This window comes from Sceloporus undulatus, chromosome 4 (assembly GCF_019175285.1).
Source record: "Sceloporus undulatus isolate JIND9_A2432 ecotype Alabama chromosome 4, SceUnd_v1.1, whole genome shotgun sequence".
Taxonomy (NCBI): Eukaryota; Metazoa; Chordata; class Lepidosauria; order Squamata; family Phrynosomatidae; genus Sceloporus; species Sceloporus undulatus.
Window position 1 is genome coordinate 120,173,668 of NC_056525.1, and position 13,024 is coordinate 120,186,691.

The 13,024-nt window shown below is 41.3% G+C and overlaps 1 protein-coding gene across 1 annotated transcript in view; it reads right to left on the bottom strand.

Moving 5' to 3' along the window:
- Positions 1–1,100: 1,100 nt before the first annotated feature.
- Positions 1,101–13,024, bottom strand: part of TSEN15 (tRNA splicing endonuclease subunit 15) — a 12,718-nt gene continuing 794 nt past the window's right edge. The window contains exons 2-4 of the mRNA XM_042465100.1: positions 9,358–9,439; positions 8,042–8,177; positions 1,101–1,583 (exon numbers count right to left, since the gene is read on the bottom strand). Coding sequence (XP_042321034.1) covers positions 1,373–1,583; positions 8,042–8,177; positions 9,358–9,439 — 429 coding nt within the window. The 3' untranslated portion in view covers positions 1,101–1,372. The remainder of the gene's footprint in view (positions 1,584–8,041; positions 8,178–9,357; positions 9,440–13,024) is intronic.

A 13,024-nucleotide genomic window follows, 5' to 3' on the forward strand; every position in this document is an offset into this window, starting at 1 on the left:
TGCTCACAGAAGCACATCTGAAGCTAGAAATTTTAAAGGAGCTACTGAATGCCATTTACAACCATGTCTGGTTGTAATTTGAATTTGGGACTAAGTATCTGAAACAGGTTACATACAGGATTGCCTTCTCCCATACAATCTGCTCTGTATACTCAGGGCCTTTGGGAAATGTTTGTTCCAACCAGCCAGGACAAGACTGGCAATGGTTTCCCAGAGGACCTTTTCATCTGCTGCCCCCAGACTGTGGGATGACCTGCCAGAAAAGATATGACAGCTGAAAGCACTGACAGCATTTAAAACAGCATTATAGACATCTCTCTTCAGGCAGGCCTACCCAGTCAATTTTAAATAGTGAATTTTAATTTATGTATTCGCTCTTATGCATGTATTTTGATGCTTTGAAACTGTTGTGTTTTAATTGGGGGTTCTGTGTTTTTAATTGTGTTTTGTATTTTAGCATGCTATGCCCTGACTTGTGGAGAGGAAGAAATAAAATGTATTATTATTATTATTGTTTCATAGCTTGCTTTAGCTATTAACTTAGGGAATCGTCTTCAGCAAAGCACTCCCATCCTACCCCCTCAACTGCAATAATGCAAGAACAAATTGGCTCTCAACTGTTGGGATTCCAGAAATTTTGGACTTCATCTTCCAGAATCCTTTATCATTAGCCACTTTAAGCTGGTCCAAAACATCTGGCAGACCAAAGCAATAAAGAGAGTTGTATGTAATCACTGGCATATTGTGAAGTCCTCCAACACTTCAGTGCACTACATAAAATTTTTGTATTGTTATATTTGTTAAATTCATCTTTGCTCAAGTGGATGAGACCATGCCTATTGGAGATTTGGCAGCGGCAGCTATTATTAGTGAAGTCATCCTCTTCCAGCTGTAATACATCTGAACTAAAGGGGTGGGTGGAATGTGTCTTCCTTTGTCTGAGTGTGAATGCTGTACTCCACATGAGGCCTGCAGTCAAGCAATTTAATTTACCAGGTGCCGTGAATACTTTACAGTAAGATGCACAGAGGAATTTGCTCGGAAAAGCCAATGTTTCATAAAATTAAGTACACTTAGGTGCCTGTGGGACAATTACTGAGTCAAGAACAAACACCAGAATTTAATTTCATCCCAAAAGTTTGCCTTTTAAAACAAAGCTTCCAAATGTGAACTTACTGATGAGGAGAGGAGAGATTCCTGAATTGGTCCAAGAAATCTTTGATGTCCCACTTTATTACAAGATATGCACCTCAATATCCTGCCAATTCTCAAGCTGTAGTGAGGATTTTCAAAACAGATGTTCTAAGTCCCAAGTGCATGTTTTAATTCCAGTTTGATTTAGATCTGAAGCAGACATGATTTGTTCATTTTCCTATCGTCTCAGAAACTTCTTTCTTTTTTTCTTCCTCCACTCTTTATCGCCCATGTCTTCAGCGTTACTAGGAGGGTCTGGTGTTATGAAACCATCTGTTAGTTTGTAGTAGACTATTGTGGAGTCTGATTCAACTATAGCCAGTGTGATGGACAGTGGGGAATCAGGCTTATCTTCCAAAGCCCACACTTTCTTCATGATCTGTCTTATTCTGAAAGAAAGAAGGAGTTAGTACTCTTGTCCTTTTTCTTTATATTTCATATGAAGTCAATACAGCAGTACACCGAGTTAACAATAATCACCTTCTAGTGTGTGCAATTTTTTTTTTAAATCACAACAAACTGAAAGAACCAGTTCTGCTCTAGGCATATTAGAGTAATTAAAAAAACCTGCAATTGCTATGAACATGAGAAGTTTATAATCACAATTTTCCAAATTATGTGAGTTATTCCAATAGGGGCAGAATTGACTCCAAATGATGTAAAAATAAAAACATCAAATGTTTACGAAGGGGCAGAACAGATGGGCAGGTAAAAGTGGATTAAACCTGCTTTTCCTGGAACATTTCAAATCCCTGCTGTCCATACAGGCTACTCCCAAAGTGGCCCAAATGTGCAAGGCCCAGATGCATGGTGCAGCATCAAGGTGCACTGCTGGGTAATTTTTTTTGTTGCCTCCCCATCATCCAGGTGCACCGTTGCACAAACACAATACCAGTGACCACCTGCTGCCTAGATGTCATCCCACTGGATTGCCACCCCTTTGATTGGCCACATAGTTACCCTGCTGTATCCTCCTCTGGTACGGGGCATTGGAGCATTGATGTGCTCAGTAAAGCACCATCATGCCCCCCCCCCACATGCCCTCTTCACCCTAAGCCTCCTCTTGGACTGTCTGGTTTGTGTATGTTGTAATTATATCCATTAAAGATATCACACTTTCACTTTTTTGCATTGCTGCCCTGACCACTTGGGTATGAAGCTCTGTCCTTTTTTAATGCACATCTACACTTGGTACATTTATATGCAGCTTCAGGGTCAGGGTTAGGATAGATCCCTCCTTCAGAAACACTCTCATGTCAATGCATTTATATGCAGAGTTGAAAGTATGTATTTTCTGGGTTCAGTAGGAATATTCTGGGTTCTTTTTGCTCTGGTTGTTAGCCCCGGAGTGCAGCTTCAATCTGGTTTTTGCCCACTTTGGAGGCGTGTGTCATCTAAACGCTTCTCCTTCAAAGCCATTTGAACCCACTTTATTTGGCCTGTGTGTTTCACTCCTAAATTTGGGGTATGTTGGGTTGGGAGCATGGAATAACACATGGTAATTCAAAGTACATCATTGCTAAAGAATACCTGTAATGTGGAGTTGTGGAGTAGATCAAACTCAAGCAGATCCATTCAATCAGTCGTTGAATGGAGAGGCAACACATAGATAAATGTGTCTACTCCACTCCAGAGTAAGGGCACAAATGGACAGGCAGAATATGACCGGCCAACCCCACTGTGTTCTGCCTGCAGATCTGACCTGTTCCCACCCTGGCACTTATCTGGTCTAGCATGGTGGCAGGCAGGTGTTCAGTGGTGGCTCCTGGTGCTGCACCATGGAGCCACCACTGCTGTCTTGCTCATCACCACTGCCACTGTGCTCCTTGTAGGCTCCTGTTGCAGCCCATAAGGGCAAAAATAGGGCACCTGGCTTCACCCAGATACCCCCTTCTGACACAACTGAGGCCTGCAAGGAGAACCACGGTGGCAGCAGGTAAGGGAGTGTGTGGGTATCTAAACTACTGGCTGTCATGGTGGGGCTTCTGGAAAACTCTACTGCAAACAGCTGCTTCTTTACAACCAGTCTAAGGGCCCATTGGACTGGGATCTACTTATTGCCAGCCCAGGGCTGTTGGCCTGTGTCATCTGAACAGACTGGGGGGGGGGATAGGCCTTTTGGCCTATGTGTACAGCTTCTTAAAGAGAACTGAGGCCAGTATGTCCTGTACAAGCAAACTAAAATAAAGGGTAGTTACCTAACAGTTTGGGTCCTGCTATCCACCACAAAGACTCAGCAAGGGGGGGGGGGCTGCCTCATGCAGTACATTTGAAAACATGTTTCTATTTGAGGTTTCAAAACAAACTAATGTACTAGAATCTTGATTTGGGGAATGGGGCTCATCATTTGCTGCTCATCTTCAGATGGTAAAATCTAACAAAGAAGGTGTCACTATTTCACCACCCAACATATTAATGACAAGTCATAGAAAGTATGGTCTACATTCCAGAGATGATGATGATGATGATGATAATTAGTAATAACAACAATTTGCTAGTCACATAAGCCAGCTGCTGCCTTCACATACTCATGAATATTTCATTCAAAAAGCCAACTCCTTCTGCATTCCAAGGTGGCTGTATATATGTGTAGAATAAGGAGAAAGGAGGGGGGGACAGCCCGAAAGTTCCCAAGCAGGTGCTAGGAAGACATTCTTGGTTACAGGTTAATTTTCTTAATTGCGATCAACTTCAAAATGTATTGAGGTGATGCCAAAGCTAACAGTGGCTATTTTATCTGCACCACAAGCATGCCATTTAGATGCCACATATCCATGCAGTACTGGATATGATTTACCCTATAAGGAAAAGCATCTCTGGAATTAAGGAAGTCGGTGCTTCCGAAGCCTCAAGGCATCATTGTTAGAGGGAAAGTGCAGAATTCCTGATGAGCTCGACTACAAAGGTCATCTGTGAAAGGGAGACAGAAGGGGATCTGACTGTGCAGCTCTCCGCCAATGATTACACTGCAGGCACTGTATAGCACATCTGCCATGAATGAAGATATTGAAAGGCTATGCGTCAAATTGATAAAATAGTGCATGCTGGCCAAGAAAAATTTCAATTTCAAAAGCATTGTGGGGTAAAGCACGGAAATACCACTGGAGAGAAGAAGATAAATACAGGGACACTCTCCGGTGACTTGCAGTTTCCAACATTTATTTTGAATATTTAAAAACCTGCATCAGTCGGCTGGCACAAGAACATGCTTTTTACTAAGAGAGACCATTGGTTCACCTAGCCCAGTACTGTGGACACTGACTGGCAGCAGCTTTCCAAGGTTTCAGACAGAGGCTTTTCCAGCCTGACCTGGAGATGCTGAGGACCAAACTCCAGGACTTTCTGCATTCAAAGCTACACCCCCTCCTCTGAATTCAGTAAATTCAGAGTTAATGATAATATGTATTACTCAAGTCTCCTTTGAAATATGGAAAGTCAGTACTACTACATCTGGAGTCCATTCTGCTGAGTGGGACCATGGACCTCTGCCCCAAAATCCTGCACTAGCAGAGGAACTATAGCGTAAGCCTATTTGAAAAGAAGGGCTAAGCATCATCATCATCATCATCACCACTACCATTACCTCCAGTAGTATTGCTACTATTATATATAGTGCACTCTAGAATTTTTTCCACTTTACAAGGAAATAAAAGCATGCAAAGTAAAACTACTGGCTTTGCTTCCAAACAGTGATGTAAGCAAGGTTAAAGACAGCCTTTGCTGAGAGGCAATGCCTAAGGCTGTTTGAAATCCTTGCTTTATTACTATGAGTGTTCCAAAGCTCCTTGCTAATGGCTACTGGGAAGCAAGAGAGATGAGCTAATATGATATAGACTGTGCCAGAACAATATGTCAGTGTTATTCCAGCTTTTATTTCTTTTCTCTGCTAAGGGGGGGGAAAAGGATTTGACATTAGACATATGTTACTTATCCAAGAAAGCCATTTGCAGCAATTAGGAATATTCGTTCTGCTTTTCAACACAGAAGCTGAGATTTGAGCTGAGAAACTCGTAGAGCAAAAACTCCTGTTAATAATTCTGGCCTTGAAATCTTCAACCTTGAAGATCTTTGTGAAAAAGTCTTCCTATGGAAGCTTCTAGAATGCTAAATCTTTCTTGTTTTGCTATTGTTATTTTCCTCTACAAGTATTCCCTGAATCATTCCTACTTTCTTTCATCCTGCACTCTGTAGCTCACCCTTCCCAAACCTGCCACCTTCCAGATGTGTTGGCATTATAGTTTTCATAACGTAATCAGTAGAACCTTGAGAATGAAAGGAAGTCCTGTCCAACACATCTGGAAGGCGCTAGGTTAGGGAAGGCTGCTGTAACAATACACAACACAAGCCTAAGAAGAATTCATTCTGACTCTGAACCATTGGGGATTACAAATATTCCCTCAGATGGGGAGAGAGGGAAAAAGATAAACACTGTAAGCACAGTGCAAAGCATATAAGCTGAGCAAATGGAATACAAATTAAGTGGTTGTTTGCTGAATGCTACTCACTAATCATGTGAACTATCAAAGCCAAAGTGTTCATATGGACACATGTACACTGGTCCTTGGTATGTGCTGGAGATTGGTTCCAGGACCCCAAGTGGATACCAAAATACATAGATGCTCATGTCCCATTAAATACAGTGGTGCAATAAAATGGTTTCCCTTATATAAAGTAGCAAAAAATCAAGGTTTGCTTTTTGGAATTAACATCTTTTTTGAGATCTTCAAACTGTGGATGGTTGAATCTGTGCATAAAAATCTGTGGAGATGGAGGACCAACTGTAAAATGCACTGACCCCTCCTGGAGGGCAGGCTGGTACCCATATTTTTTATGCCTAAATACCTAGACTTTGGATCTGTGATTTTAAGAAACTACTGATTGTCACGCCCTGTATTATTAAACGGCAGTGACATGAACATACACGTCAGCATGTCTGCATTTACAATACCATTATTTAATAATATAGTGTTTGATCATCTACGCGGTAAGGGGGAGGCAGTGGGAAACTCCCAAAGACCTGAAGGACCCAATATACTAATACCTCTCTCTTGTGGGTGATGCCTACACAAGAAGCTAAAGACAGTGAATGAGTTCATATATGTGATTTGTTATGCAGAAGTCTGTCCACAAAATCTAAGTATGCTTCAATGTATGTATTCTTTCCATTTCATTGACAAAACCTAACACAGACCAGCTGAGGAGACCTGGGAAGTACAAAGACAGTTTCTAGCTCGCTCGCTTTCTCTGTATTTCTTAATTCTGCAGTTGCATCTTAAAAGTACTGATAAAAAACTGGGTTCATAAAACCAATGGCCTAAATCCAACATGACACTAGTTGTAATGTCGAGATTCTTAGACCCACCCCTTTCCCTCCTCTGGCACCACAAACATCCTCTGGAGTGTTGTTCAGATTTCTGAGGTGCAGCAGTGGGAGATAACAAACACACATTTAAACTTGGTTCTGTTGTGTAAGTAGAAGACCCGTGCTGGATACAGCTTAGCATCTGTAGAATGTCAGCTCTTCATTACTGCCAGCCAGCAATGAAAACAGCCCTCTCCACCTAAGCAGGAAATGAGGCAGTGACTGATCTATTATCCCGTCCTGTTCCTTCCACAGTTCAACCATCCTTTTCTCTTTTGCTGTGCCACACAACTGAGACCTGCTTGACACTGTAGATGAGGAGGGGCAAAGCATCACAAGTTGTGCAAGATGAAAAGCTGAATTCTGAAAGTGGCATCTGTATGGCAAGGGATGACTGAAAACAACCCTCCACAACTTTCAAATACAGTTGTTCCTCCATATCCATGGATATTTTTGTCGACAGATTCAATCACCCATGGCTTGAAAATATTTTTAAAAGGTATATAAATTCCTTTATACAGAGGACACCATTTAATTACACCATTGTATTTAATGGGACTTGAGCATCCATGGATTTTGGTATCCACAGGGGGTCCAGGAACCAAATCTCAGTGGTTTTAATATCCTAAAACCACAGACTATAACAGCAATAACAATAGCAAGTACATTTCTATACCACTTACCAGTGAACTAGCACTCCTTCAGCAGTTTACAACGTAAGCCAATTGCCTCCAACAGGTTGGGTACTCATTTTACTGACCTACAAAAGGATGGAAGGCTGAGTGGACCTTGGAGCCCTCCTCTAGAATCAAACTTACAATGTTGTGGCTGCAATGCTAGCATTTAACCAGCGCACCACCAGGGCTCCGAATAAGAGTGCAAAGGAGGGGGGGGAAGCACATTAAAAACAAAATCAATCTCCAAAATGCATTCACCTAAGGTTCAAGGTGCTAAACAAATAAAGCTGTTTTAATGCCTTTCAGGTAAGACAAAAATATATGGTGACAAGGAAGTACATCTCGAGAAGCTATTCTGCAAATGGAATGCTATCCCAATAACAACTCTGTCCTTGCATGCTATGCCCCAAATGTCCAAAAAAGGGGGTTATCTGAAGGTAAGCCTCCAGTGAGGATCTGAATAAAAAGAGAGTCACATGAGGAAAGACATGTCTTCAGATATTCCAAGCCAAGGCGATTTAGGGCTTTTAGCCTGAATACAGCCACTGCATGCTGTATTTGTAAATAAAACTCCAGTCAATGAACACTTTCTTTGAAGACTAGTGTTCTGTATTCCTTTCAACAAGTCCCAATGAGTAATATTCTGAACCATTTGAAGTTTTCAAATGACCCTCAAAGGCAGAGTCTAGCCTTTCACCAGGCACAGTGAAGTCAAAACTGCAGCATACAGAATACTGCTGAGCACTCTCATCCCCCATTTTCTTTCCTTGTAAACCCAAAACCAAAACCTCCATAGATACTTGCTCACCTCTCATGGCTGAAAGATGTGTGAACAGGAGTTGGCACCACCATTTGTAAATCCTCCGTTTCTTTCTCTCGCCCACGGAGGCACACAAGCTGGAAATCTCCTAGTCCGAAGTAGGACACCTCATGCCAGTTTCTAACTGATGGGTATAACAGAGACAGCAACAAAGAGAATGAACGAAAAGCCCCCCATACCCTCATACTGCCAAGGTACAATTTATTCAGAAAATAATTTTGAACTGAATTTGCTTTTTAAAATTTTATTGTTACAAATGGAGCTACAGTGGTACCCCGAGATACGAAATCACCGCGTTACGAAATTTCCGGGATACGAAAAAATTAGATAGGAAAAAACTGTTCCGGGTTACGGTTTTTTTTTTGGCTTACGAAAATTTTTTTGGTGCTTTTCGGCGCTTTTTCGCACGAAATCGCGGCTTCCAGCGCTAGCGGCTATGGCTTTTTCGGGTTGCGAAATCTTTCGGGTTACGAACGGCGCCGCAGAACGAATTAAATTCGTAACCCGGGGTACCACTGTACAATGTCTTGAGGTGTAAGGAACACATGAATGATATGCTTTTTGGAATTTATTTATATATATATATTTAATATCTTCAAACTGTGGATGCTTGAATCCATAGATAAAGAATCTGTGGATACTGTATATGTGTCAGCTGTATATGTGTGCCTCCAATTGATGTTGGACGGCACCTCTCATCATCCCCTATTTATTATGCAGGCAGGGGGTGATGGGAACTGCAGTCTATCAGCATCTGAGGGGATCACACATTCCCCCCTCCATTCTAAAGAAGCCAATAAAAATCCTACACAGACCTAATTTTAATCACACAGAGCGTATGTATACTGCTGTTTTACTGGGTGCATTATGGAGGAGACAGATTCTATTTAGAGGCTGAATTTAATGTGAATGTGCATTGGCAATGCAACATCCAGCACATGGATGTTAGGTGGGCTTAGAGGTAGGAGAGCATGTGGAACACCAGTCCATAACTATACATATGTTCATGGCATGCCTGCCTATTTCCAAGGGCTTCTTATACTACAGGAAGAACATTTTTGGCATTTGTTTTAAACCAGAATGCATGCCTTAGCACATGAGTGGAGATCCTGCAGGTGGAGATCCTGCAACCTCTAGCTGTTTTGCTCCCCAAATCGCATCAGCTCCCCCATCAAGGCCAATGGTCAGGAGGCTGAGTCTGGTAGCATCCAGAGGGCCACAGCTTCCCTGCCTGTTATGTCTTTTGTTCTTGTTCTTTTTTTTAAATTTCACAATTGCTCTCGAAGATACCTCCAATATCTTACCTTCTAAGAGGTCTAAGTAAACTAAGAAGGCTGCATACACGCCACTGCTGTCTGCCACATCCAGCGAGGTCATCTTTGTCAACTGAAATACACAAAAGTGGGTCAAGGATGTAGAAGCTACTCAAGGGCAATTAAATGGTGTGCAAACCCCCTCTTCCCCCCAAAACTGAATTGTATCCACAACATTTTTGGAAATGTTTTCCCATCGACTCCAGGGACTGTTGGCAGACCTCCTCTAAAAGCATGACACACACAGTTTCTTTCAAGAAAAGAGTGGCAGGAGGAAGGCTATTAAAGGATTTATTATAGATCAAGTATGTTAAAAGATTCAGTGATCATATTTTTTTAAAATGCCAATAAAACTGTCCACCAAATGTACTTTAGAGTGCAGGAGAGATGCAAATGTTTTACCAACACCGCTTGTTCATAAAACAAGTTCTGTCCTAAGCTTTCAGGGCAAGGACCATTTTACTTGTGGGTTTTGTCCAATCCCAGACACAGGAAGGGGTTGTGGGTAACTATCCCTGTAATGGAATGATTTAGCCCAGACCTTCTAATGTCCACTGTACAGATTAGAAAAACTAAGGCCTGTTACAGACTGCCAAAATAAAGCTGCTTCGGGTCTCTTTGGAGGTATGCTATTTAAATGATGCATGGGTCCTAAGAGTCCGGAGTTTGCGCCAAAGCCACACTCCATTCCTAAGCACTGGAGTGCAGCTTTGGTGCAGCTTCTGGATTCTTAGGGTGCATGCATCATTTAAACAGCATACCTCCAAAGAGACCCCAAGCAGCTTTATTTTGGCAGTCTGTAACAGGCCTAAGTTTCCAAGCTCTGGGAGTCTATTGGTGGCGCTCCAGATGTTGTTGAACTGTAGCTTCCATTAGGCTGGAAACTCTAATCCAACATCTGGAGGGCTATGTTACTGACTCCCCCGACTTTGAGCAAGGGCTTCTCCTGAAAAAAGAAGTTAGGTAGACATTAAGAAGGCAGAAGTGCATGGTATTTTTTCTAACCTAATTCAGAGGTTCCCTTAGTTTGCTGGGCACAGAAAATAATGTTGCACAACTTTTGTTTTCTTTACAATTTAATAAACAGTTTAAAGTGAGTTGCCCAATTAAGACTCAACGAGGTTCCAGATTTAGTAAGTTTCCTGATTTAGGGCCCACAGTATGTTATGCATGCTACTGATACTGTGCAGACATCTAATACAGGGCTAGAGCCCTCCAGATGTTATTGGACTGCAACTCCTATGATCCCTCACAACAGGCGACGGTGGCTAGGGTTGATGTGGCAACACATTTCCCATCCTTGTCAAATATCTGTTCTGCTGTGGCAAATTTGTCCTGCTCCTGACACAGTGTAATACCGCAACCAATTTACAGAGTATATTAAGAACTGAAAGTCAAAAAGCTGAAGGTTGCAATCGTAAAGTTAGCATTTTATAGGCTTGGGTGAACTTAATACTTTCCCAGACAGCTGATTATTTGTGTTACACAACCAGAAAAAATAAGCTTTCTTTCATCATGCCAAACTCCTAAGAGGGTTATTACGGCAAAAATCACATCAGATCATGGACTTTCACACCCTGATAAAAATATGTGATCACTGACTCCACCTCAGAGAACCGTTCTCAAGAGTTCTTTAAAACACACATTCCTACTCCAAAATGACAACTGTCTAGTAAGAATTATTGCTTTACAAATTCTTAAAAGCGTATCCAAATTGAACAAGGAGTTTCCTGATAGCTTACAGACTGTTTTCATATCCAAAGACCCATTAAAGTTGGTAGAGGTTCATAGGAGACATTTTAGTCTGACTGTAAGGAGACGTGCAAGATCAGATAACTCAGATTATTGAAGGACACAAGAAGGCTTTATACGAGATCCCACCAAAGGTCTGTCTAGTCCAGTAGCATCTTGTTCCCATGCAAATATAGCTGGTTTATTTCATTCCATATACCTCACACAGCCCCAAAGCAGGACAATCTGGCAACAATGTTTTCCCATGATTGTTCGCCAGTGACTTGTATTCAGATCCTATTCTATTAAATAACTATCATGGTTTCCAGGGCTTTCCCCAAATGTCTAACCGTTTAATATCATCAGCTATATAGTGCAGAGTGGGGAACGTGAAGCCTTGTAGGAGTTGTTGGATTGCAATTCCCATCAACCCTATAACTAGTAGTTAGTGATATAGGAGTTGCCAGTCAACAAAATCTAGAGGGTCTCAGGTTGCTCACCTTTTCCTTCCAGATTTGTTAATTTTTAGGTTGTAATCCTATTCTGCTTTTCACTGATCTGGAAGCTATTCTGCAAGCCATAAAATCCTTTTAGCATTTGCATTGGACACATGAAAGAAAGAAGTTAAATGTAGGTTCAGTCAAGAGTTTGCTGATACTAAGCACTGTGTTCTCAAGCAACTCATTGGCCTGTTACAGACTGCCAAAATAAAGCTGCTTCGGGTCTCTTTGGAGGTATGCTATTTAAATGATGCATGGGTCCTAAGAGTCCGGAGGTCCTTTTCCTCTCAGAGAAACAAATGCAGCCAGAGCTCTGGGTGCGAGTCTTGTCTGCTGCTGCTCCTAGGAGAAAAGAGTGTTAGAAGAATCCATCCTATCTCCTATTTCCAGCAAGGACAGGCTGCTATGCACTTCTCAAAAGGGAACAGTAAACGTGATAACGTGGTGTTACTCAATATGTTTCTTAGTCAGGCTCAAAATGGAGGACATTTTGGAATTCCTCCTGGGCAGAAGGTTGAAATGTAGGACATGTCTTGGAAAAAGTGGCCATCTTGTCACCTTGATCCTGCCACATCTGCCAAAGGAAAGGACTGAAAAACATACATTAATGCCTGCTCCAGCATCAATGGCCACTGCTGCTGCTTCACGTTTTTCTGTCTCTACACAATGGCTGGAGGCAATTTTGCTTCTTTAGCAACAGGGTTAACTTGGAGCCATAGCTCTCACCCTATCACTATTTCTCAAACAGAGGAGAGAGGGAGAGAGAGAGAGAGAACAGTGAAGATGGCACATGCCACAACCTCATCGCTTTTTATATTATGCCAACAGTTAGAAACTGGGGGCCTTCCAGATGTTGCTGGACTGCAACCCCCATGAGCCTTCATCATTGTGCTGGATAGCAATGGGGGCTGCAGTCTGCAAACATCTGACTATCCTGGTCCTGTCACCTTACCTCAGGATTGGACTCATATGTGCTTCCAGATATTCCTGGGTTGCAAGTTGTTGGAAGAGTTTAGCATTAATAATAATAAAACTTTATTTATATACCGCTTTTCCAACAAGATCAAAGCGGTTCACAGATTCAGTCATTCTCTTTCCCCTTCCTTAGATAGACAGGGATATATATATATATATATATATATATATATATATATAATTTGTGATTTTAGATTAGGATATCTATTTTATTATTTGTGATTTTACATTATTATTTGTGATTTTAGATTAGGAGATATATATAATTTACAATTTTAGATTAGGATACATATATATATATATATATATATATACATATATAATTTGTGATTTTACATTAGGATATACAATTATTTGTGATTTTAGATTAGGATATATATATTATTTGTGATTTTACATTAGGATATATATATATTATTTGTGATTTTACATTAGGATATATATATATTATT